The following is a 25,112-nucleotide window of genomic DNA, read 5'->3' on the forward strand; positions in this document are numbered from 1 at the left end:
GAGGAACTAATATGTATTTTTAAGTTACTTAAAATGTAAAATTTAAGTCTCCAAAAATAGTTTATTGGAACAAGAAGTGCATACAGTATAGCACAGGGAACTATATTCAATATCTTGTAGTAACCTATGGTGAAAAAGAATATGAAAATGAATAAATGAAAAGAATATGAAATGAATACATATGAATATATATATTCATGTATGACTGAAACGTGCTGTACACCAGAAATTGGCACAACATTGTAAACTGACTATACTTCAATAAAAAAATATATACATAAGAAAAAATAGTTTATTGGGTTTTGTTCATCTCTTAAAGGGGAAGGAACATGTGAAATACTATACCCACATTTTACTGTCAGGGTTGAGAAATATGGTTTCAGTGATGTTTCATGAAAACCTTTCTGGATTTTGTACAGAGTAGGAGCACTAGAGCAGGGTAGAGAGGAAATCTGGGCAATCTAAAGTTTCAGCCAAGATTTTCCAAACTGTTTCTAGACCCTTTAGTCTGGTGGTGGGCGAGTGCTATTGGGCAGGCCCAGCTCTCCTCCTCCAGACTGTGTTGAGTGGCTCATCCTCCCTGGAGGTCAGCTTGCTTGTCCAGAGACACCTGGGTGGTTCTGTGCACCACCCGCAGGCCCATGACCAATGACTCAACAATGAGGGTGGGGTGTAAAAATCCAGCTCCCTTGCCAGAGGATGGATCAGACCCCATGATACAACTCACATTCCAAATCTCCCCATGAGAGCAAGCAGTAGGTCAAATTCAGCTGGACCCTTATCTTTGTGTGGTTTCTTCCCCTGTCCTGTCCTACTCACCAGCCCCCTTCCCTTCTTCAATCACTTCCTCAATAAATCACCTACTCAAGAGTCCCACCTCAGGCTCTGTTGCTTAGGAACCTGTCATCAGACAGATAGTGTCAAACCCTCCACAGTCATCTCTGGGTGATGTAATTAAACACGTGAATCATGCCAATCACTTAAAGTGTTTTCCTGATAAACTTTCAATCTACCATATTTCATCAAATAAAGATTAAGTAATATACCTCAAGACTTGGCAATCGAGATAATGAAAACTGGAAGGCTGTCTTAGGGAGAGCTTATGGTGCTGCAGCCACACAGCTTGGAAACTGCAAAGTCTTTATTCATGTTCATTTTAATGGAAATGGTAAGATCTTTGGAAAATGAAACATCTGGAGGAGACTTATCCTTAATTAGTGATATTCTAATAGAAATTTTAAGTTTAATTCATTTATTTATAATTTAGAATTGAAGTATAATTGACTTACAATATTATGTTAGTTTCTTGGGTACAACATAGTGATTCTACATTTGTATACATTACAAAATGATCACCAGGTTAAGGCTAGTTGCCATGTCACCATACAAAGTTATTACAATATTAGTGACTATATTCTCTACACTGTGCATTATATCATGTGACTTATTTATTTTATAACTGGAAGTTTATACCTCTTAATTCTGCCTCACCTATTTCACTCACCTCCCCACCTACTCCCCTCTGGCAATCACTCCCCTCAAACAATCTGGCAATTTGTTCTCTGTATCTATGAGTCTGCTTCTGTTTTGTTATGTTTGTTTATTTGTTTTGTTTTTTAGATACCACATATCTGTGAAATGATACAGTTTTTGTCTTTCTCTGTATGACTTTTCCACTTAACATAATACCCTCTACGTCCATCCATGTTGTTGCAAATGGCAAGATATCATTCTTTGTTATGGCTGAGTAATATTCCATTGGGTATATATACCACATCTTCTTTATCCATTCATCTATCAATGGACACTTAGATTGCTTCCATAGCTTGGCTGTTGTAAATAATGCTGCAATGACTATACACAATAGTCATGACATGGAAACAATCTAAATGTCCATTGACAGATGACTGGATAAAGAAGCTGTGGTATATTTATACAATGGGATACTGAACAGCCATAAAAAGAATAAAATAATGCCATTTGCAGCAATATGGATGGACCTGGAGATCATCATTTTAAGTGAAATAAGCCAGAAAGAGAAAGAAAAATACCATATGATATGTGGAATCTAAAAAAAAAAACAAAAAAGACACAAATGAACTTGTCTACAAAACAGAAACAGACTCACACATAGTAAACAAATACGGTTACTTGGGGGAAAGAGAGTGGGAAGGAATAAATTGGGAGACAGAGATTTGCAAATACTAACTACTATATATAAAATAGATAAACAACTATATATAAAATAGATTCTTCAGTATAGCACAGGGAACTATATTCAGTATCTTATAGTAATCTATAATAAAAAAGAATATGAAAACAAATATATGTATGTATATGTATGACTGAAATACTATGCTGTACACCAGAAATTGACACACTGTAAACTGACTATACTTTAATAAAAAAAATAATGCTGCAATGAACATAGAGGTACATATATCTTTTCAAATTAGTGTTTTGTTTTCTTCAGAAAAACACCTAGAATTGGAATTTCTGTATTATATGATAGTTTTAATTTTTTGAGGAACCTCCATACTGTTTTCCTTAGTGGCTGCACCAATTTACATTCCCACCAACAGTGCACAAGGGTTCCGTTTTCTCCACATCCTTGTCAACACTTGTTAGTTGTTATCATTTTGATGGTATGATAGCCATTCTGACTAGTGTGAGGTGATATCTCATTGTGGTTTTGATTTTAAATTTCCCTGATGATTAGTAATGTTGAACATCTTTTCATGTGGCTATTTTAATACATTTAGATTTATCAGACTAATTTGATAAATGAAACATAAGTGGAAGATTCTATAAAAATGAAGAAATATGGCATGACTTCTTGTAATAAATCAAAATAAAGTATCAATTCCAAGAGAAAAATATATTTTAAATAATTTAAAAATTTATTATATAAAAATGCATTTGTAGTTTGAGGGCAAAGTAAAAATAATTAAGTTAAGGATTTCTGGTCAAGATGGAGGAGTAGTAGGACCCCAAGTTTGCCTCTCTTTGCAACTACAAAACCACAACTGACTGGTAAACAATCATCAAAAAAAAAAAAAAAAAGGACTGAAACCTAGCAAAAAAGATCTTCAATTGGAAACATTAAGAGGGAACCACAGTGGGATGGTAGGAGGGGCGTGCTTGAGGCCCCATACCCCCGAGGTGGGCAACCCATAAGCTGAAGAATAAGTCACAGAGGCCCTCACACAGGAGTGAGAGGTCTAACCCCCATGTCAGGCCCCCTAGCCCGGGGCTCCAGCATTGGGAGGAGGAGGAGACCCCAGACATCTGGTTTTGAAGGCCAGTGGGGCTTAACTCCAGGAGCCCCACAGGACTGGGGGAAACAGAGACTTCATTCTCTTGGGAAGCATACACAGAATCTCGCATGTGCCAGGTCCAAGGACAGAGGCAGTGATTTCATAGGAACCTGGGCTAGGCCTGCCTGCTGGTTTTGGGGAATCTCCTGGGGAGGTAGGGGATGGTGGCAGCTCACCCACGGGACATAAAAGCTGGTGGCAGACATTATGGGAGTGTTCATCTACATGAGCTTTCCTGGAGGCTGACATCTTGATCGGATCATTAGCACCAATACCCAGCCCCACCCAACAGCCTGAAGGCTTAAGGGCTAACAAGCATCAGGCCAAACAACAGATTGGGTGGGAACACAGCCCCACCCATCAGCAGACTTCCTGAGCCACAGATGCATCTACACATGGCCCTACCCACCAGAGGTCCAGGACCAAGCTTCACCCAGCAGTGGGCAGGCACCAACTCCTCCTCCTGCTCATCTACCAGGGGGAAGATACTAGAAATAAGAAAACAACAATCCCAAAACCTGTGGAAGCAATCCACAAATACAGGCCAGACTCTACACTGGGACCAGCTGGACCCTGACCCTTGGGTGACAAGAAAGGAGTGTCCTGCTGGGATGCATAGCACATCTCCCACAGAGGCCACTTCTCCAAGGTCAAGAAATGTAACTAACCTACCTAAAAATACAAATAGAAAGATAGACAATATGAGGTGGCAGACGAGTATCTTCCAGGCCAAGGCACAAAATAAAATCCCAGAAGAAGAAATAAGTGATGAGAACATAGGCAGTTTATCCAAGAGAGTTTAATGATGGTGAAGATGTTCAGAGAACTCAAGAGGAGTATAGATTCATAGAGTGAAGTTTTTAGAAAAGAGTTGGAAAGTATAAAGAATACTCAAACAAAGTTGAAGAATAAAATCACGCAAATGAGTAATGCACTAGAAGGAACCAAGAATAGACTAAATGAGGCAGAAGAACAGATCAATGAGCTAGAAGACAGATTAGTGGAAATTACTACTGCAGAACAGAAAAAAGAAAAAAGAATGAAAAGAAATGAGGATAGTTTAAGAGAACTCTGGGACAACATGAGGTGCACTAGTATTCACATTATAGAGGTCCCAGAAAGAGAAGAGAGAGAGAAAGAACCTGAGAAAATTTTTGAAGAGATAATAATGGAAAACTTATCCAACTTGGGAAAGGAAACAGTCACCCAAATCCTGGAAGCACAGAGAGTTCCACACAGGATCAACCCAAAGAGGAACACACCAAGGCACATAGTCATCAAATTGACAAAAACTAAGGATAAGGAGAAAATATTAAAATTAGCAAGAGAAAAGCAACAAATAACATACAAGGGAACTCCCATAAGGTTATCAGCTGATTTGTCAGCAGAAACTCTATAGGCCAGAAGGGAGTAGCATGACATATTTAAAGTGATGAAAGGGAAAAACGTACAACCAAGAATACTGTATCCAGCAAGGCTTCTGGTCAGATTTGATGGAGAAATCAAAAGTTTCACAGATACACAAAAGCTAAAAGAATTCAGCACTACCAAACCAGCTTTACAACAAATAAATGTTAAAGGAACTTCTCTAGTCACCAAACCATAAGAAAAGAAAACAAAAAGAAGAAAGAGAAAAAAAGACCTACAAAAGATTGTTTTGGCAATTTGAGGTCTTTTATGGTTCCACATACATTTTGGAATTGTTTGTCCTAATTCTATGAAAAATGTTGTGAGTATTTTGACAGGGGTTGCATTGGATCTGTAGATTGCTTTGGGTAGTACGGCCATTTTGATAATGTTGATTCCTCCAGTTCAAGAGCACAAGATATCTTTCCATATCTTTGTATCATCTTCAATTTCCTTCATCAGCGTTTTACATTTTTCAGAGAATAGGTAACCTCCTTGGTTAAGTTTATTTCTAGGTATTCAGTTGTTTTTGATGTAATGGAAATGCTTATGCCAGTTATAAAATTCTGCTTTTTGAAGTGAAAAAATAAGTGAATGAAGGGCCACAAATGGCAAAATATCCTTCTTTTTTATGGGTGAGTTATTTTCCATTACACATATGTGCTATATCTTCTTTATCCATTCATCTGTTGATGTACACTTAGGATACTTCCATATCTTGGCAATTATAAATAATGTTGCTTTTAATAGCAGGCTGTATGTATCTTTTTGAATTAATGCTTTTGTTTTTTCTCAAATATATGCCCAGGAGTGGAGTTGCTGGGCCATGTGGTGGTTCTATTTTTGGGTTTTTGAGAAACCTCCATATTGTCTTCCATAGTGGCTGCACCAATTTGCATTCCTACCAACAGTGTACAAGGGTTCCTGTTTCTCCACATCCTTGCCATCATTTGTTGTGTTCTTTTTGATGATGGCCATTCTGACAGGCTGTGAGACAATCTCATTGTGATTTTGAGTTGCATTTCCCTGATATTAGTGATGTTGAGCAACTTTTCATGTTCCTGTTGGCCATCTGCATTTCCTCTTTTGGAAAAATGTCTATTCAGGTCTTCTGCCCACATTTTAAATGGGTTGGCTGGTTGGTTGTTTGCTTTTTAACTGAAGTGCAGTTGATTTAAAATGTTATATTAGTTCCTGGTGTACAGCATGGATGGACTTGGAGGGCATTATGCTAAGTGAAATAAGTCAGACAGAGAAAGACAGCTACTGTAAGATATCACTTACATGTGGAATCTAAAAAAATACAACAAACTAGTAAATGTGACAGAAAAGAAACAGACTCACAGATGTAGAGAAAAACTAGTGCTTACTAGTGGGGAGAGGGAAGAGGGAGGGGCAAGATGGAGGTGGATTAAAAGGTACAAACTATCAGGTATAAAATAAGCTACAAGGATATATTGCACAAAATGGGGAATATAGCTAATATTTTATAATAACTATAAATGGAGTATAACCTTTAAAAATTGTGAATTACTATATTATATACCTGTAACATATAATATTGTACATCAACTATATTTCAATTTAAAAAATAAGATATTGCAAAATAAATGCATTAATTAATTAATTAAATTCATTTACTAAAGTCATTAAAATTTGTAGAACTCATGTAAATTTGTAGAATCCTGACACTTTACCAAATGGTATGTGTCAAGTTCTGAGGAAGGATAAATGAAATTAAGCCAATGGATTAAATGATTTTTTGTGATTTAGAAATACAAGATAATAGAACTATTGGATATAGAAAAATTTCAAACAGCATTATAAGGGATGGAACATTTAAAATGTTTATCACTGTTATTGGTTTGTTCATCAGGGGTTGAGGATTTAACACCAGGAACAGTATCACTGACATGAAGAGAAATCATCAGTTTATTGGGACTACACATCATCCAGTGGCCACCAGTTTCAAGGAATTCATTGGAACAGCTCAGACAGCGAGCCCTGTCTCAAAAGACGACACCAACCATTTATAAACATCAACACAATTTTGGAAATGATGAGAATAGGTTTATAAATGACTTGCTCAAAAATTTATATCACTCACAGAAACTGACACATTGTAACTGACTATATTTCAATTAAAAAAAATGTGTATCACTTGTTGAGTAGTTTTATAATATAGATTAGTTTATTTAGAGATAAAGCAGGGGTGGTGGAATATACTTTTAAATATTTGATCCATGCATTGAGTTATATATTCATATTACTTTACTGGTTGTTAAATATTTTTAATAATACCTGTGCACACCTCATAGAGGTTTTGTAAGGATTAAATGAGATTATCAGTGTAAAGATCTTAGACAACAGAAATCTCAACTTTATTGTTTGACTATATTTATTGTCATCAAGCTTATCAATATGGTGAATCACTGTGGACCACGACTATGCGGATTTGCCATGATTTGGGACCTAAGGAATGTGCCAGGTCCATGGATGAACTTTTTCCCTTTCCATTTGAGACATCACTTCTGATGTACTGTGTAGCCTTTGACAAATTATGTTCCTTTTCCAGGGCCTCACTAAAGTACTCTTAGCAATGTTTACTAACAGCTCTAAGGAGCTCTTCCTCTGGTTTCTTTTGCTGTTTTTGTGTCCAAGCAGCAGTCTACAAGCTTCCTGCCCCAGCTGAAAGTACCACACACAGAAATGCCCCTGACACGTCAGCTTTTCGGAAAGGCCCTCTGTTCTCTCAGGCATGACTATTCTCAGGAACCCAGCTCCACCCTCCACTCAGGCCAGGGTGGATGAGATGCTGGTGGAAAGTTTCAAAAACGAAACCTCCAATTTCCTTTAGCAGAAATTCTGGCATTGAGGGTCATCCCACCTCAATTAAACTTGTGGGGCTTTTTCCCTCCCTCTTCTCTGGTGAAAGAAATGGATACCAATATCACAGTATGAAATCACCGTCAATCGATAAGTACCACCTATGTTAGAAGAGTCAGTGCCTGAGGAGTAACTTCTACCGTTAGAAGGGAAAAAAGGCCTTTTATGAACTGAAGGCTAAATAAGATGATTTGCTTCCAGACAGTGGTGGCCAGACAAGGAGGAAATAGGGGTGACGGCAGCAGGCCCTGGATCTGGTCAGACCCCCAGTGATGGCCAGGTGTCGGGTTGGGAATGAGGACCACCACAGGCTGGGACCTGGAAAGCCTGAGCAAGGAGCACCTGGAGTGAGTTAATATTGAGGTTGGATGATGTTCTGGAAGAACGGGTACTTGGGCAGGGACCTGTCTTCCTCACAGAAAGGACACCTGTCCACAGGAATGCAAGAGACCGACAGGGCCAACCCTGGGTGGCAACAAGAATCAGTAACCCAAGCGGCCCAGCCTGGTCACAGCTCCTGTCACTTCGGACCCCTTACCACTTCCTACTCTCCACTTCAGGCTGGGGGAAGCAAAATGTGTGGCTTTGCTTTGGCATACATTTTGCAGAGTCATGAGAATTCTGGATCGGGTAGAAGTGAATCACAAGTCACTTCGGGTCTCAGACTCTGAGACCACTGGGTCCCTTGTTAAAATTCAGAGTCCCAGGTTTCATTCCCAGTAAACCTGGGGTGGGGCCTAGGAACCAGCATTCAACACAATCTGGCATTTCTGCCACCATGTTTCCATGTGTCTCTCTGGACAGTCAATGCTGCTTCTCAAAACTAAACCAAACTTTCATTCAATTCATTCTGACACGGGACGAATCCAGAGAGAGACGATCAGGTGGGTTTACATAAAGACAATACTTTTTAATTTTCCCACTGCAACTTCCCAGTTGGCCTGAATCAGAGGCACCTCTGTCACATCTCTCTCTGCTGAGAGGAGCACAAGGTCACCCCAACCAGTCATATTGTATCACGGTTGTCCACATAACTCTGATTTCTTTAACTTGATCAAAAAGGAGGAAGTTCTCTGAGCGACATACCGCCTGGGTGCCACCCCGCCTCCTTCACTCTCCTCCCTGACATCACTCAGGAGAATGTGGGGCCTCCTGAACAAACTGTTCTTTGGAGTCATTTTTTTTCCCTTGTGTCACATACAAGGCTCACTTACCGTTTTGAGGCTTCAATCTCCAAATCAAAACGCCATGTGGAAAAAGAGTTTTCTCGTGTTCCTCTTCTCCCTTTCAGTTCAAAAAGCAGCACTGGATTGCAAGAGAATGAGAAAAACAAATGGTAAGTTTGACTTACTTCCCTCTCATACTAAAGCTGTTTTCACAGAAAGGGTGAGAGATGGCTGGCTGTAAACACAAGAATTCGTGAACAGGTTTTTCTATGCTTTGAGATGAACAACCAAAGAGGAAAGTCTTTTCCATTACCTACTGTTTAAAATGAAGTGATTTTTAGGGAAAGGGTTGGAGAATTTTTCCTGAGACTCAGAGACAAAATATTGAGATTGTTTTTTACAATGAAGTGGTTCTTTCTCTGTTGTCGTTTTTTAAATTAGAAAATAAACACACAATCATCGTAAAATAATTCAAGCAACACTAGAAATATATGCTGGGAGGCAGTTTATCTTCATAGAGCTAGCCTGTTGGGGTCCTAACGTTGGTTCTACCATTTTCTAGCTGGCAGCCTGGGCACTTGAGGAAATCCCTTTATGCTTAATTTCTGTCCTCTATGAAGTGGGATAATAAAAGAGCCTCCCTGGGAGGGTGGTTGTCAAGACTGAGACAAGCACCTGATGAATAGTGAACCATCAGTGACTGCCAGCCTAGGTCATTGTTACTATAAAATACAAAAGTTCTGTTATATCCCCGCCCCCCAGTCCCTTGCCCCTCTTTACTTCCAGAAGCAACCACTATTAACAGTCCTTTTCGTTTTGGTATCATAGTAAACAAACTCTTCTGTGACCTGTCCTTTTTCTAAATTAGCAATGTATCTCAGACGTCTTTCTAGGAGGAAGATATAGATTTAGTTCTTCTTTTCAACAGCTGCATGGCATTTCATAATGGAACTCAGCCATAATTCACTGAACCATCCCCTTATTGGTTGCTCCATTTTTATTCTTTGTAATAGAAACAGTAGTGCGGTAAACATCCTTGTATGAAACATGCTTTGTGGACACAAGTGTGAGAGCATTTCTGTAGGATAAAATCCTAGAAGTGAAATTGCTGGGTCCAAGGGCATGTCCATTTGAATTGTTACAGGTACTGCTCAGGTGCCTTCCCAGCATGCTGCTCCAGCGACCGTGCAGATGGATGAGTGTGTTTCCCACCCTCTCTCTAACATGGATACAATTAGTTTTTGAATTTGTGTCAATCTGATGAGCACAAAATAACACCTCAGTGTTTTAATTGGTGGTTGCCTTACAACTCATAAAGCTGTGCATCTTTTTCATATTTATTGACCATGAAATCTCTAGCACTCCCATATAAAGGACATTTAGGGATTGCTATCTAGTTGGAAAGAGAGGGGAGATCTTATTGTGACATTGAGCTTACATAAGGCTGAGAAAACATCAATCGTCCAGATCAAAGAGTAGGAGGGAGGTTGGTGGCATTTTTGAGGAGCCTCAACCCCTCCTCCACTCAAGCCATCCCTCAGCCCCAGCACTGTTTCTTCTTCTGGGAATTACCTATTCATATTATTTGCCCATTTATTTGATTGTGTTTTGTTTAGTTATTAATCTGCTGTCGGCTTATGTATATAAAAAGAATCCTATGCTTTTATGTTTTAAGTATTTTCTTCTAGGCTGTCACTTGTCTTAATTTTGCCATAGAGAACTTTAAAGTTTTAAGATAGTTAATTTTTTCAGTCTTTTCTTTATGGCTCCTATTTTGTGTGCCTTGCTTGGAAGACCTTTTCCAAGCAGGTGATATGAAAACATTTCCCTATAGTCCTCTTAATTCTTTTATAATTTTATTTTTAATTAATTAATTAATTAATTTTTATTTGGGGGGAAGGTAATTAGGTTTATTTATTTAATGGAGGCACTGGGGATGGACCCCAGGACCTCGTGCATGCTAAGCACGCCGTGCTCTGCTACTGAGCTATACCCTCCCCTCTTTATAATTTTATTTTTTTACATTAGATTTTCTGATGAGGGTTATTTCTTCCCTTGACATTTTTAAATAGTAAAATACAAGCACACAAGCGATCAGAGTATTGGGATTGTGGCAAAAAGACACAGGAGCCAGTTTCCCTATAGCCAAAAAATGAGACAATAAGAATAAAACACTTGCAATGGATCTAATATGTTTAAATGTATGAGTTCATGATGATTCTTAAAAAAATATTAACAACAATAAAAGAAAAATACCTCACTGTTATAAGGTGCTAGGAAACCATTATTTTCAAAATTGGTCAACAATGTGAGAGAATCAAGCATCTATCCTGACTTTTCTATGCAAACTCTACCTTGGTGTAACCAAAGAGTTGACAATGGGGTTGTTCTTCAGATAATTTTGGATAACAAATGAAGAAGGAATCATGCAATTAGTGTATCACCATTTTGCACACTCTAATGAAATAATTCTTCTGGCTGAATACTGTCAAAGCCTGCTAACAAACAAAAAGAGAGATAATCAGACATGATGTGGCTCTTCATGGAAGGACACACTACTGCCTATGATGCTTTCTTGCTAAAAAAAAAAAAAGCTAATCTGAATTTTATCAAGCCTCTGAACAGGGGACAGAAAACATGGACACCATGGAAATGTGATCAGTAAAATCTAGACCATGGAAAACGCTACAGAACAAACAACTTGCTATTTTCAACAAATAAACTGCAGAGGGTAAAAAAGAAATGGAAAAGTCTATCAATGAAAAAAGATGTAAGAAACATATCAGCTAACTACAATGGACCATTCTGGATCCTACAAGAAAAATCAGACAACTGGGGAAATTTGAACACTAACTAGATATCTGATAATATTTTAAAAATATTGTTAATTTTTAGGTGTCATAATGGTATTGTTTACTGAAGAACCCTGATCTTTTAGAGATACAAACTATTATGTCCTTCAGCCAAAGATCACCAGGGACACACACGTAGTTGAACAAAGCTGAGTTTTGAGAGAAATTGCATACCATGCATGAGAATCGTGAGATGTCCCAGCAAGAGGGTGATGGAAAGGTCTTCCGGTAAGATTTGGACTTGTGTGAGGTGATGTTAGGAAGAGTCAAAGCAGCAGACTTTACTCTGAATTGGATTCTTTCAGGAGGTAGATATAACACTATGGTTGGGTATCAGTAATTCCTAAAAGATAAGAGCAGCGCAAGGCAAAAGCTATGACTAATAAAGAAGCAGCAGTCACTCCTATGGGCTAGTTTAGAGGAAGATTGGGCCATTTGTGTGTTCTGGACTATGTTCATGTCGTCATCTGCATTCAGACGTGATTATGGAGTCAACTTGTTTTTGTCTCAATCCAACATGCTCACAGAGTGGCCTTGTCTGCAACTGGTGTTCTAGCTATGAGTGGCAGCCAGTTCCTAGCCAGCGCAAAGGAGCTTGATAAGGCCACCCATCTCTCACTGGCGGGGGGGCCTCTCTAGGTCCTAAGTTTTCCTCACGCATTGTTCAGCCTGGTTGTGCAGGCAAAAACACCCTCCGCTCCCCATCTGTGGAAGTTTTGCCAGGAACAGAGGGTCTCCACCACCATGACCCACAAAATGTGGCTGGACAACCACTGAGTTATTATCAATGGATGTTAACAAGGACTTTCTTTGTGTTATTTTGTTTTCCAGAATTCCCTTCTCCAAATTTGCACTCAAAAACGAGTGCAGTTGTGAGGGGTCAGAATGTATCTCTCTCTTGTTTCAACCAGAACACATCACTACAGATCACCTATTCTTTGTTTCGGGGTGAGAAACACCTGGAAATCCAGGATAGAAAAGGTGAACCCATGACTTTAAACCTAAGGATCTCAGATGCCCAGGATTTGGGCCCGTACAAATGCAAAGCCCAAGTTTCTAACTGTTCCAAATACAGTCGTGAGTTCAACTTCGTATTTGTTGGTAAGTAGAGTGCTTGTTACTTGGGGGGCCTGTGATTTGGGGGATTCTTTCCTGTCCCAGGATGCTCTCTCTGATCTGCTTGCTAACAGTCACTCAAGAGCCTGGAGAGTATGTCACTGAGATACTATTTCTTAATAGTTCCATTTCACTTTCTCTCCCAAAGATTTTTGGCTATTTCCAATAATAAATAATAGGCTGATTGTCTAAGACAAAAAGCCTTGTATCAACAATTTGGGAAATTGTTGAGATCTTTTCTAGGATTTTCATTGTGTAGGCAAAAATGACTTTTTCTCTAATGATTCAAATAAGTCTTAGAATCAACATTGGACCCTATGGCAAGGGTCTTCAAAGCCCCAGGCTCTTCCCACCTCCCTCCCTTTGCAATGGCCATCGGCCAGCACTCTTCCCACCCAACCACATTTTATTATTTTTGTATTTTTCTCTCCCATCTTCCCACCCCAAGCCTCTCACAACCTAGCATCATTGGCCTTACCCATGAAGGTGACTTTGATAAGGTGACATTGTAGCTGGAGTTTTCTAAATGTGGGAGCCCTGGCTAACTGATCAAATCTTTGAGTGACTCTCTGGATCTGTACTCTCCAGTACAGCAGCCACTAGCCACATGTTGTTATTTAAACTTAAATTCAAGTTAATTAAAATTAGATGAAATTAAAAATTCAGTTCCTCAGTCTCATTAGTTGCATTTCAATAGACACAGTGTCTGGCAGTTGCTGTATCAGACAACATAGACAAGGAACATTTCCATCACTGCAGAAAATTCTATTGGATACCTCTGCTCTAGGTCAACCATTCTCAGCTTTCTAGGTTATAACCACTGTAATAATCTAATGACAGCAATAGATACTTGCCCTGAGAAGTGCTCATGAGACTACAGATGTAAATTTCTACATAGGACTTTAAGGGATGCCATGGGCTCTGGATTAGAACCAACCACATTCGGACAAATTTGACCACAATCTGAATAGAAGCCATAATTGTAAAAGAAATATGAGAAGAAGAAGACCATGCACACACGGTCTGGGATGTAGTGGGTTATGAGAGAGACGTACCCTAGCTGATAATATTCTCCGGTGGTCAGATTCCTGCTGGACTGGGCAGCCTGATATGGCAGGAAGAGCAACAGATTGGGCATCAGGGAACTTGTGTACCACTAGCTTCCTGTGCGAGGCTGAAGCCTTAAATCAATTGTTTAAAAAAAAACCCAAGTCTTCAGAAATAGACTCACAAACAAAGAACACAGACTTATAGTTACCAAAGGGGAAAAGGGGGGAGGGATAAATTAGGAGTTTGGGATTAACATATACAAACTATTATATATAAAAGTAGATAAACAACAAGGACCTACTGTATAGCCCAGGGAACTATATTCTGTATCTTGTAAGAACTTGTAATGGAAAAGAATCACTTTGCTGTACACCTGAAACACAACATGGAAAATCAACTGTACTTTAATAATTAAAAAAAAAGAATGAATGTCTGAGTAAATGAAAACACTTTTACAAAGAATAGGATTTTCATGTATGTTTATCTGCCTACTGATTGCAGATTAACTAGAATTCAGTTTCAAACAGATTGCATTTGAGGTGACCAGGAGCCCTTGAAGTGCATCATTTAACAAGAGGCAGAAAAAATAATATGAGGATGGCACCAAGTGCTAGAGGAGGCAGAGAAGGAGGGAGAATCTGCCTGGAGGATTTAGGAAAAGTGTTATGGGGAAAGTGGCAACTGAATGACCCTTAAAGAACTCCCTGAAATTTAAAAAATATACTAATTTATTGAGTTACAACTCCCTTCCCTTGATCACCGTGATACTGTGATGTCCTTTACCAGGCCTTTTACAAACTCTCAGGGAAGTGTACATCTTTCCAGTCACCTTACATATCAATTCTTGTTCTAGTTTGAATCATCTTATCTCAGAGAGAAGTCCATGCTCTCTGCTCCTCGTGAATGTTTCAGTTCATCCTTGCTGAAAATTACAGGAGCTAGATTTCAGTTCCGTAGGAAGACCATCCTATTGGTGCTGTTCCCAAACAAAGTTGCTCTCTGAGGCCACCAACACTGGGTACCACTCTGTTAAGGATGTTGCCACAGGGATTCCTGCTCAGGGGCAGGATGAAGCAAGAGGACTCTAAATTATTTTCTTTGATTTAACTTATATTATGGCCCCCATATTTCACTGTTTCTATGCCAAACTGATGTTGTTAAAAACAAAAGCATCTGCTTGGGAGTTGGCCCTGGCACTGCCGTTGACTAGTGGTGTGGCCTCTCTGAATCACAATTGGCTCATCTGTGGAATGGGAATGATGCTGTCGACCTTGTAGTCCTGCTGTGAAGTGAAATGAGATAATCTGAGTAGGGACTGCAACACCTGACGGATACTCAACAATTATCCTTCTTTTCCTGGAATACTGTTTTATTAATGAATTAGAAAATAAATTATTTGCTGGATTCTCCCATGAAGTAGGGTATGATCTGACAGAGCCTACCAAGCCCACTCACTTCTGGTCAAGAATTTCCCTTGAATCTATTCATCAGTGTTACTTCCTCCTTTGGGGAGGAAGTAGAAGATAATTGCACAGCTGAATTCTATAAATGACTACTGTTAGAAAAGATAATATTTTTAGATTTCTTTGATTAACAAAAACACTGTAATTTTATAATTATTGGGAACAAAAGCACCTCTCAACTACATACTTAGAACGAGACCTTTGACAAAATTATACTCACTGTCAACCATAGACAAATTGTGAGTTCTGATGAATGGCAAGTTTGTGCTCTGATTCCTCAAAGCAGAGAGATGCCCTCAACCTTCTGGCTTTCTCAGAACCTGGCTCATGCCACACTGCACGGGGTTAACCACATACCCATTGATCTTCCCCAGTGGAGCTTCCTATGAGCTTCTTGACTTCTCCAGAGGGGTGTCACCCATCTTTGGGTCAACAGCCAAATAGAGTAGGGGGTCCATCCATGTTTGTGGACTGAGTGAGTGAACCCAATCTGCTTATCCATTAAACATACGTTTTCATTTTTCTAGACCCAGTGACTGCACCAGTGCTGAACATTAGTGTCATTCAAACAAAAACAGATCAATATATAATGCTGCGATGCATCTCATTCAATGGCTCTCTGCCCATCAATTATACTTTCTTTGAAAAAAACATCACCATATCACCAGCTATTTCCAAGAATGTAAGGGAGCCTGCCGAATTTAACTTAACCAACAATAACAGTGGAGAAGGGAAAGAGTATAAGTGCGAAGCTAAAAACACATTGCCTGACCATGCAAAATACAGTCAACCTGTCACCATACCCTCAACAGGTAAGAGCTACCTGAACTCTTTCAACAGGGTCTGGATTTGCTTCCAGAAACTGCAGCTACTTCTCTGCCCACCCACTTTCCACTTTACCCACCTGCTTCTAAGTGCCTTTCCTTCTGTAGGGTCCACATGCTCTGAATGGGGTTGCTTTCTGACGTAAAGGAACAATAGAAAAGCCTCGAAGTTGGGGCAGGAAGGGACCTCGTACTAAGACTTCCTGCCTTGACTTTCCTCTGCACAAGTTCTAAGCAGTCACATTAGACTTTGCATCTCTCGTGAAGCTACTGGGTCTCGATGTTTTTTGCTTTTTTTTTTAATCATTTTTTATTGATTTCTAACACCTGTACCCACCAACTTGGCTATTTATTGCCCCATTGTAAATGCTTAGTAAGTCTAGGCTTCCAGTGCTGTCCTTAGCTTGGGAGCAAGAAGGGTGCGCAGCCTTGGATTTTGGGAGACACTACTCTGGTGCGTCTTAGCCATGTGCCTTCCCATAATCTTCCCATAAGCCATGGGGATGTGCCCACCTGGACCCTATGTCCCCACTTTTCTGTGTCTCACTCTGGGTACCTAGACCCCAATTCCATACCAATCAGATCAGAACCCGACTTCCAGGGCCTGCACAAGTCTCTTTCCCAGCTCATCCTCCCAAGGGTGGACCACAGTGAGGGACCACTGATGGAGGGGGTTGGGGGACAGCATTTGGCCATGCAGGCTGGTGGGAGGTCCACATGTACGTGGGACCCCTTAGGGTACAGGTCAGAGCCTGGGTGGGAAGTGGGGAGGCCGGGGCTGGGGCTGGCTCTCTCTGTGATGCCATCTTGCAGCATAGAACTTATAAGGAGTCTGAGAATTCTTGATTTAAACCGGTCTTATGAAGGGACATCGGGTCAAGAAAGGAGAAAGAACAAAAATTAGGTAAACAAGGGTAATAGGTACGCTTGGGCATTGAACACTTCACCTGGCCTCATCCTCAGAAGAACAGAGCCCACACCTGGGAGTTCAGTAAGTTCTAACAAGTGAGGCGGCCTATTGGAGTCAGGCTCCATCCAGAGTCAGGCTTTTGCCTACAAATCACAGCCCTTCCATTCACTAGCTGTGTGACCTTAGGAAAGTCACTTAACCTCTCTGATTACTCTACTTAATTATAAAATGGGAGTAATACCAATGAGATAAATAAGGCAATGCCTGTAAGGTGCTTAACACAATGTCTGCATATAGTTAATACTCAACAAGTAGTAGCTGTTTGAGTGACATAAATCATGCCAAGATGATTAAAGGTTTTACCCAATAAATGGCCAGGCTGTTCTGAGGCTTATGACCCTAACAACATAGTCAGTAATCCGTCTGCTAAGTGCTGTGCTGCTTTTCTCTTCCTCACATGTGACCCCTGTGGACCTTCTTGCCTTAAGAACTTCTCATCAAGAGTTGCAGGTCTCCACAGCAGAACAGGGACCCGGGGTGCACGATACGCTGGTTCACTTGGGAGACGGTTGTGATTGCCCTTTCCAGGACATTTCACAGTTGAATGTCGTTGGAAAAGAAAGCTATGCAGTGACCAGTGAATGCTGTCTTCTTCTAGGTGGAGACAGCTGTCCTCTCTGCCTGCAGCTACTGCTTCCAGGGTTACTACTGGTGCTAATGGTAATAATCCTAATCCTGGCATTGTGGATGCTACCAAAGTACAAAGCAAGTAAGTGTCATGGGAGCTTTTCCACTCTTTCCCCTGCATTTTGGATACGGACAGAAAAGGGAATCAGAAATGAGACGTAAAGAAAATGAAAAGAGGAGAAAGGAGAAGGTAGTGAAGGACTTCCTCTGGCTGGTTTACTTATAGCCTAGTTCTCTTTTCTCTGGTGAAGGCTTCCTTATTGAGATTGTTCGTGGGTGTGTGACCTGTGCAATCACACAAGGCTCCATGCTAGGGAGAGGGTTTAATGCTCTGTTGCTGTTTTGAAATTCTTAGCACGTGTTTTTCACTTTTTAAAAAATTATTTTTTTAAACATGGTAAAATATGCACAACACTAAAATTTACCACCGTAGCCATTGCTAGATATACAGCTCAGTGGCATTAAGTACATTCGTAGTTTGTGCAACCATTGCCATCCATCCATTTCTTTTCATCTTGCAAAACTGAAACTCTGTATCTGTTCAACAGTAACTCTCCATCCATTTCTCTCTCCTCTCAGCCCTTGGCAGCCACCATTCTACTTTCCATGAACTTGACTACTTTAGAAATCTCATAGAAATGGGATCATATAGTATTTGTCCTTTTGTAACTGGCTTGTTTCACTTAGCACAATGTCCTCAAGATTCATCAGTGTTGTATATATGTCAGAATTTCCTTCATTTTTAAAGCTGAATAATATTCCATTATACACGTACACATTCATACACACACATGTATGGATGTATACACACACACACTTTATTTATCCATTCATCCATCAATGGACTCTTGGGCTGCTTCTGCTTTTTGGCTATTGTGACTAGTACTGCTTTGAACGTGGGTGTACAAATCTCAATAATTTTTTAACAAGAGGCCAAACAGTTTCATTTTGCACGAAGCCTGCATGTGTCCTGATGGCCAGAACTTTGCTTTGTATTTTTTAGCGTCCTCACCAGGTCTGCCACTTGGGGGGAAGCTCAGTGCATGAAGAGAGACAAGAGCTTCATTCCTTTCTGCCCTGCCTTAAGTGCTGCATTAAGTCCCATTTACTACTTTTCACAATTCACATCTTATGACCCCTAGTTAAGATTTCAAAGTGGCCTTTACATTTGGCACACAAGTATGGAGGAATATTGAGGTCTGCACAAAAGACAGCTGGGGTCTCAGCACCGGCACCTGCCAGCGAGCCAAGGGGCATGAGCCAAGGGGGCTCCTTCCCCTGCTTGAGCCTTAGCGTTCTGACCTGTAGAATGGGGCTGTGGGGGAGATACTGTCAGAACTGGGGAGAGAACTAAGTGATAAATGTTCAGCTCTTGGTCTTCTTCCATCTCTAGAGGGTCCTAATTCAGAGAAGGCAGGGACTCAATTGACAGAAAACCTAAAAATAGATGTCAAAATGTATACATCTTATACATCAAAACTTTTTTGTAACATAAAGCATTTTTAAAATGAAGTTAACTTACAACACTATGTTAGTTCCAGGTGCACAACAGTGCTTCAAATTTCTATTACAAAGTGACCACCATAAGTCTAGTTATCATCTGTCACCATACAAAGATATTACAGTATTATTGACTATCTACCCCAGGCTGTACATTTCATCCCTGTGACTCATTTATTTTGTAACTTGAGGTTTGTATCTCTTAATCTCCCTCACCTATTTCACTCGCCTCAGACCCATTCCCCTCCTCTCTGGCAACCACTGGCTTGCTCTCTGTATGTATGAACCTGTTTCTGTTTTCTGTTTGTTCATTTGTTTTCTTTTTCAGAGTCTACATATAAATGAAATCACATGGTGCTTATCTTCTTCTGTCTGATTTATTTCACTTAGCATAATACCCTCTAGGTCCATGCATGTTGCTGGAAATGGCAATATTTCATTCTTTTTTAATGGCTGAATAGTATTCCATTGTATACAGATATCACATCTTCTTTATTTATTCATCTGTTGATGGACACTTTCATTGCTTCCATAGCTTGGCTGTTGTAAATAATGCTGCAAAGAACATAGGTGTGCATGTATCTTTTTTAATTAGTGTTTTTGTTTTCTTCAGAAAAATACCCAGAAGTGGAATTGCTGGATTATATTTTTAATTTTTTTGAGGAACCTCCATACTGTATTACACAGTTGGAAGCATCGATTTACATTCCCACCAACAGTGCACGAGAGTTTCCTTTCCTCCACATCCTTGCCAGCACTTGTTATTTCTTATCTTTTTGATGGTAACCATTCTGACTGGTGTGAGGAGATATCTCATTGTGGTTCTGATTTGCATTTCCCTGATGATTAGTGATGTTGAGCATCTTTTCATGTGCCTGTTGGCCATCTGTGTGTCTTATTTAGAAAATGTCTATACAGGTCCTCTGCCTGTTTTTTAATTGTTTTTTTTTTTTGATGTTCAGTTGCATAAGGTTCTTTGTACATTTTGGATATTAATCCCTTACCAGACATATCATTTGTAAATATCTTATCCCATTCAGTAGGCTGCCTTTTGTTTTGTTGATGGGTTCCTTCACTGTGCAAGTTTGATGTAGTTCCATTTGTTTATTTTTGCTTTTGTTTCCCTTAACACCACTGTCAAGGGGCATACTCCTATTTTTCTTTTAGGTGTTCTATGGTTTCCGATCTTACATTTAGGTCTTAAATCCATTTTGAGTTTATTTTTGTAGATGGTGTGAGAAAGTAGTTCAGTTTGATTCTTCTGCATATGTCCAGTTTTCCCAACACCATTTATTGACGAGACTGTCTTTTCCCCATCATATATTCTTATCTCTTTTGTTGTAGATTAATTGACCAGATAAGTGTGGATTCATTTCTGGGCCCTCTATCCTGTTGCATTGATCTATGTGTCTGTTTTTGTGCCAGTACCATACTGTGTTGATTACTGTACCTTTGTAGTATAGTTAGAAATGAGGGAGCATGATACCTCCAGCTTTGTTCTTCTTTCTCAGGATTGTTTTGGCTATTCAAGTTCTTTTGTGTTTCCATATAAAATGTAGAATTATTTGTCCTAATTCTGTGAGAAATCCCACTGATAATTTGACAGAGATTGCACTGAACCTGTGGATTACCTTGGGGCATATGGTCATTTTAACAGTATTAATTCTTCCAATCCATGGGTATGATATTTCTTTCCATTTGTTTGTGTCATCTTCAACTCCTTTCACTAGTGTCTTACAGTTTTCTAAGTACAGTTCTTTTACCTCCTTGGTTAGATTTATTCCTAGGTATTTTATTCTTTTTGGTGCAACTGCAAATGGGATCATTTTCTTCATTTCTGTTTCTGAGAGTTCATTATTGGTGTATAGAAATGCAACAGATTTCTGCATATTAATTTTGTATCCTGAAACTTTACTGAATTCATTTATTAGTTCTAATAGTCTTTAGGTGGTGTTTTTAGGATTTTCTATATATAGTATCATGTCATCTGCAAACAGTGACAAGTTTTATATTTTTTGTTCCAATTTGGATTCCTTTTTTCTTCTTCTTGTCTGATTGCTGTGACTAGGACTCCCAATACTATGCTGAATAAAAGTGGTGAGAGTGAGCATCCTTGTCTTGTTCCTGATTTTAAAGGAAATGCTTTCTCCTTTTCACCACTGAGTATGATGTTAGCCATGGGCTTGTTATATGTGGCCTTTATTATGTTGAGGTACGTTCCTTCTATACCCACATTGTTGAGAGGTTTTTTTTAATTATAAATGGGTGCTGAATTTTGTCAAAAGCTTTTTTGCATCTATTGAGATGATCATATGATTTTTATTCAACTTGTTAATGTGGTGTTATCACATTGATTGATTTGTGGATACTGAATCATCCTTGCATCCCTAGGATAAATCTCATTTGATCATGGTGTATGATCCTTTTAATGTATTGTTGAATTTGGTTTGCTAACATTTTGTTGAGGGTTTTTGCATCTATGTTCATCAGTAATATTTGCCTGTAATTTTTTCTGTGGTTTCTTTACCTGGTTTTGATATCAGGGTGACGCTGGCCTCGAAGAATGAGTTTGGAAGCATTCCTTCCTCTTCAGTGTTTTGTAGAATTCACCTGTGAAGCCATCTGGTCCTGGACTTTTGTTGGGAGTTTTTTGATTACTGATTCAATTTCATATTGAATGGTAATTGGTCTGTTTATATTTTCTATTTCTTCTTGATTCAGCCTTGGGAGATTGTACATCTTTATGAATTTATCCATTTCTTCTAGGTTGTCTATTTTATTGGCATATAATTGTTTGTAGTAATCTCTTAATGATCCTTCGTATTTCTGTGGTGTCAGTGGTAACTTCTTTCTCTTTTCTGATTTTATTTGAGCCCTCTTTTTTCTTGTTGAATCTAGCTAAAGGTTTATTAATTTTGTTTGTTTTTTCATAGAACCAGCTCTTAGTTCCATTGACCTTTTCTATTGTTTACTTTTTGTCTCTATTTCACTTATTTCTGCTCTGATCTTTATTATTCCTTTCCTTTCCACTAACTTTGGGCTTTGTTTGTTCTTTTTCTTCTAGTTTCTTTAGATGTAAGATTAGGTTGTGTATTTGTGATTTTCCTTATTTCCTGAGGTAGTCTTGTATTGCAAATTCCCTCTTAGAACTGCTTTTGCTGAGCCCCTTAGATTTTGGATCATTGTGCTTCCATTTTCATGTGTCTCCAGGTATTTATTTCCTCTTTAATGTCTTCAGTAACTTTTTGATTGTTTAGTAGCATATTGTTTAGCCTCCATGTGTTTGTCTTTTTTTTTCTTCCAGTTTTTTTCTTGTAGTTGATTTCTAGTCTTATACTGCTGTGGTCAGAAAAGATGTATGACATGATTTCAATCTTCTTAAATGTATGGCATCTCATACATTTTAAAAACCTGTCTCCTCTTCCTACATAAAGCCTGGGGTCTTACAAAAAGTGAAATCAACATTCTTAAGTACTGGCCAGGGCTAAACAGAACTCAGCTGGGTAATTTACTACCTCTTGCAGATATACACAGCTTTTTTATAGGTTATTCTTTTCAGCGAAGGAAAGAAAATGTGTCTCTGACCATCTCAAGCATAATCTGATAGGCAAAGGGTGTCATTGTGCAGTGCTGCGAAAATAAATCAGAAGGGCTCCTGCCTTAGAGAAGCAGATGACATTGACTCTTTGCTGAGCCTATGTTTCTCTTTCAACAGGCAATAGCTTAGGCCACTGGAGCAGGTCATTCTTTCTTTCAGATCTTTGGGGAATTCTGCTCCTTGGCAGAGGAGATGAGAAAAAAATGTGGCTGAATTGATTTAATTTAATAACTCTCCATCAATTTATGTAGGAAAAGCTATGAAAGACAATGTACCCAGAGACTACGGAAATAGACCCATGGAAACTGGAATATACGCAAATATCTGTGAAAACCAAGCAGGTGAGAGAACTCTTTGGGGTATTTTGGTTGGTTTAGGTTTTTCTTTTTCTTTAAAGGTCATACAGACATATGGGTAAAAAAATTGAAGAAGCAGAGTATAGTGCTTCCCTCCCACCCCTGACTGCCAATCCCACTTTCCAAGGGCAACAGTTTTTTAAATCCTTCTACAGACATTTCATGTGTTTGTTAGCATCTAAATAAATGGTAGTAGTGGTAGCATGTCATAGATATGCCATTCTACACCGTGATTTTTTTCACTTAATTACATATCTTGGAGATTTTTTTTCTATCAGTTCAGAATGATCCACACTGTGTTCTAATTTCTTTTATGATCACCTCTTAAAGCTGGCATCATTTGCTGCTTTATGGTAAACAGACCCAGGGCATTGGCCAACAATGAGAACAATCCCAGCCAGTGTCGACTGAGCGCCGGCCATGTTCCAGGCACAGTGCTAAGCAACTTATCTGCCCTGTCTGGTGCAAACACCACTAATCCCAATTTATACCATTCCCATTTTACAGGTGAGGAATCTGTGCCACGCTTAGAACCAAAGCAGTCTGTTCCCGTAGCCCAAGATGGTAAGTCCTCTCTGCAAAGCCCAGAGGCTATAGGCCATTGTGAGGGTAGCTGGCTAAGCCACTGCCTTCAAGTGATCAGAGATTTGGATTACAGGCCCAATAACTCTGTTTCTTGTCTTTTACCCAGGGACTGGACACTCCCAGGAGATACATTATGTCACCCCTGTGTTCAGGCAGGTGGCACCAAGAGATCAGGGTGAGCCACAGTTTGGGATAAGAGACGCTATCAAAATGGGACCGTGGTCTCTGTGAGGCCACCATACTCCCAGGCTTTAGGAACCCAAGGTTGGGGTGGTTGGGGACAATATGCACACCCCAAGAAACCAATAGCAACCGGTACCATGGCTCCTAACAAATTTCATCAGATGAGTGGGTGGGGAGGAAGGAAGGGTGTGGTGGGGAGAGTATCATATAAAAAATCGAGAGAGGAGGATGAAGGTGCACTTCTAAACCATTTTCAAGAATAAATTATTGAAATATAGTCCAGGAAAAAAAAACAGTTAATGCTTGGTTCTGTCAGGCCCAACTACCAGCTACTAAAATAGAATTTTTTAAGAGTTTCTATGGATATGTATCCTAAGTTTACTGAATTATTTTGTCTTTTACATTTCAGAAGCCTGTTATGACTGTAAAACTAGATATGTCTATTCTGAACTCATTTTCTGAGATTTAAAGATACAAACTACAACTCAGGGTAAGACGCTTTTTATAAAGCTGATTTACATAAAGAAAAAGTAAACTTGTTTGACACTTTAAAATGTTTCACCTGGTTACTGAAAGTGACTTACTGTTTTTCACGTTTAAACACTGTTCCTTTGCCTCATTCAGGTACATCCAATGCTGTCATCAGACAACAGTTTTGTCAGGTGCAATCATGACTGATGACAGGTTTTAAATGCTTTTGCTGTTTTTAGGCATGAACCATTTTCCCCGCTCCCACATCATTTAATAAAGAATCAGTGTTAGACCACTGTGCTCTTCATAAATGCATCCAGGAAGCATTACAATGATCATCTTTTGGTTCCCCCATCCCCAGGTCCACTGAAGATTTAGAAGGAAACACACAAAGCAAAAACCATGTCTAAATTCTAAAGCAAAAACTGGTGATCTTCAAAATGCATCTGAAAAAAACAGCGCCTGTACTCACCATAGAGGAAGGCAAGATTATTCAACAAGTACACATTTATTATCCACCACCATTAAAATTTGCTCTCAGCTGTTGGAAGCCTGCAAAAATATTTATATTGATTTCCGTGGACGTTCTCAGTCCTCAAGATTTAGCTCATTGTCAAAGGTGTGCCTTTATGTGATGCATTTCCCATCAGTGTTCTGTGGACAGAGGACAGCCCAAGGTTGAGTTGTGGGAATAGAGAGAATGGGCTCGTTTCCTGGGACTGTGGTAATAAATTACCACAA

General features: G+C 39.4%; 2 protein-coding genes and 1 long non-coding RNA gene across 3 annotated transcripts in view; 2 read left to right on the plus strand and 1 right to left on the minus strand.

The window, feature by feature from the left end:
• Positions 1–25,112, minus strand: part of POLG2 (DNA polymerase gamma 2, accessory subunit) — a 66,367-nt gene that overhangs the window by 18,342 nt on the left and 22,913 nt on the right. Inside the window, exon 10 of the transcript XR_012059791.1 lies at positions 8,825–8,915. The gene's annotated coding sequence lies outside the window, so the exon portion shown is untranslated. The remainder of the gene's footprint in view (positions 1–8,824; positions 8,916–25,112) is intronic.
• LOC140686336 (uncharacterized) lies at positions 746–6,884 on the plus strand. The gene is made up of 2 exons (XR_012060071.1): positions 746–1,168; positions 6,601–6,884. It is a non-coding gene; the product is annotated as an uncharacterized lncRNA (long non-coding RNA).
• On the plus strand, positions 8,771–25,063 carry MILR1 (mast cell immunoglobulin like receptor 1). The gene is made up of 9 exons (XM_006199503.4): positions 8,771–8,946; positions 12,460–12,729; positions 15,785–16,069; positions 17,650–17,760; positions 23,028–23,117; positions 23,640–23,696; positions 23,824–23,892; positions 24,310–24,390; positions 24,733–25,063. The coding sequence occupies exons 1-8, from the start codon at positions 8,859–8,861 to the stop codon at positions 24,360–24,362; spliced, it is 1,023 nt and encodes a 340-aa protein (XP_006199565.3). The 5' UTR covers positions 8,771–8,858; the 3' UTR covers positions 24,363–24,390; positions 24,733–25,063.

Source organism: Vicugna pacos, chromosome 16 (assembly GCF_048564905.1).
Source record: "Vicugna pacos chromosome 16, VicPac4, whole genome shotgun sequence".
In the NCBI taxonomy this organism is placed as follows: domain Eukaryota; kingdom Metazoa; phylum Chordata; class Mammalia; order Artiodactyla; family Camelidae; genus Vicugna; species Vicugna pacos.

Bases quoted from the DNA above. Each gene is read 5' to 3' on its own strand.
- MILR1 (XM_006199503.4), top strand. From the start codon at position 8,859: ATGTGGAAAAAGAGTTTTCTCGTGTTCCTCTTCTCCCTTTCAGTTCAA. The intron at 16,070-17,649 runs GTAAGAGCTACC...GTCTTCTTCTAG, and splicing joins TGTCACCATACCCTCAACAG to GTGGAGACAGCTGTCCTCTC. The intron at 23,697-23,823 runs GTAAGTCCTCTC...TCTTTTACCCAG, and splicing joins TGTTCCCGTAGCCCAAGATG to GGACTGGACACTCCCAGGAG.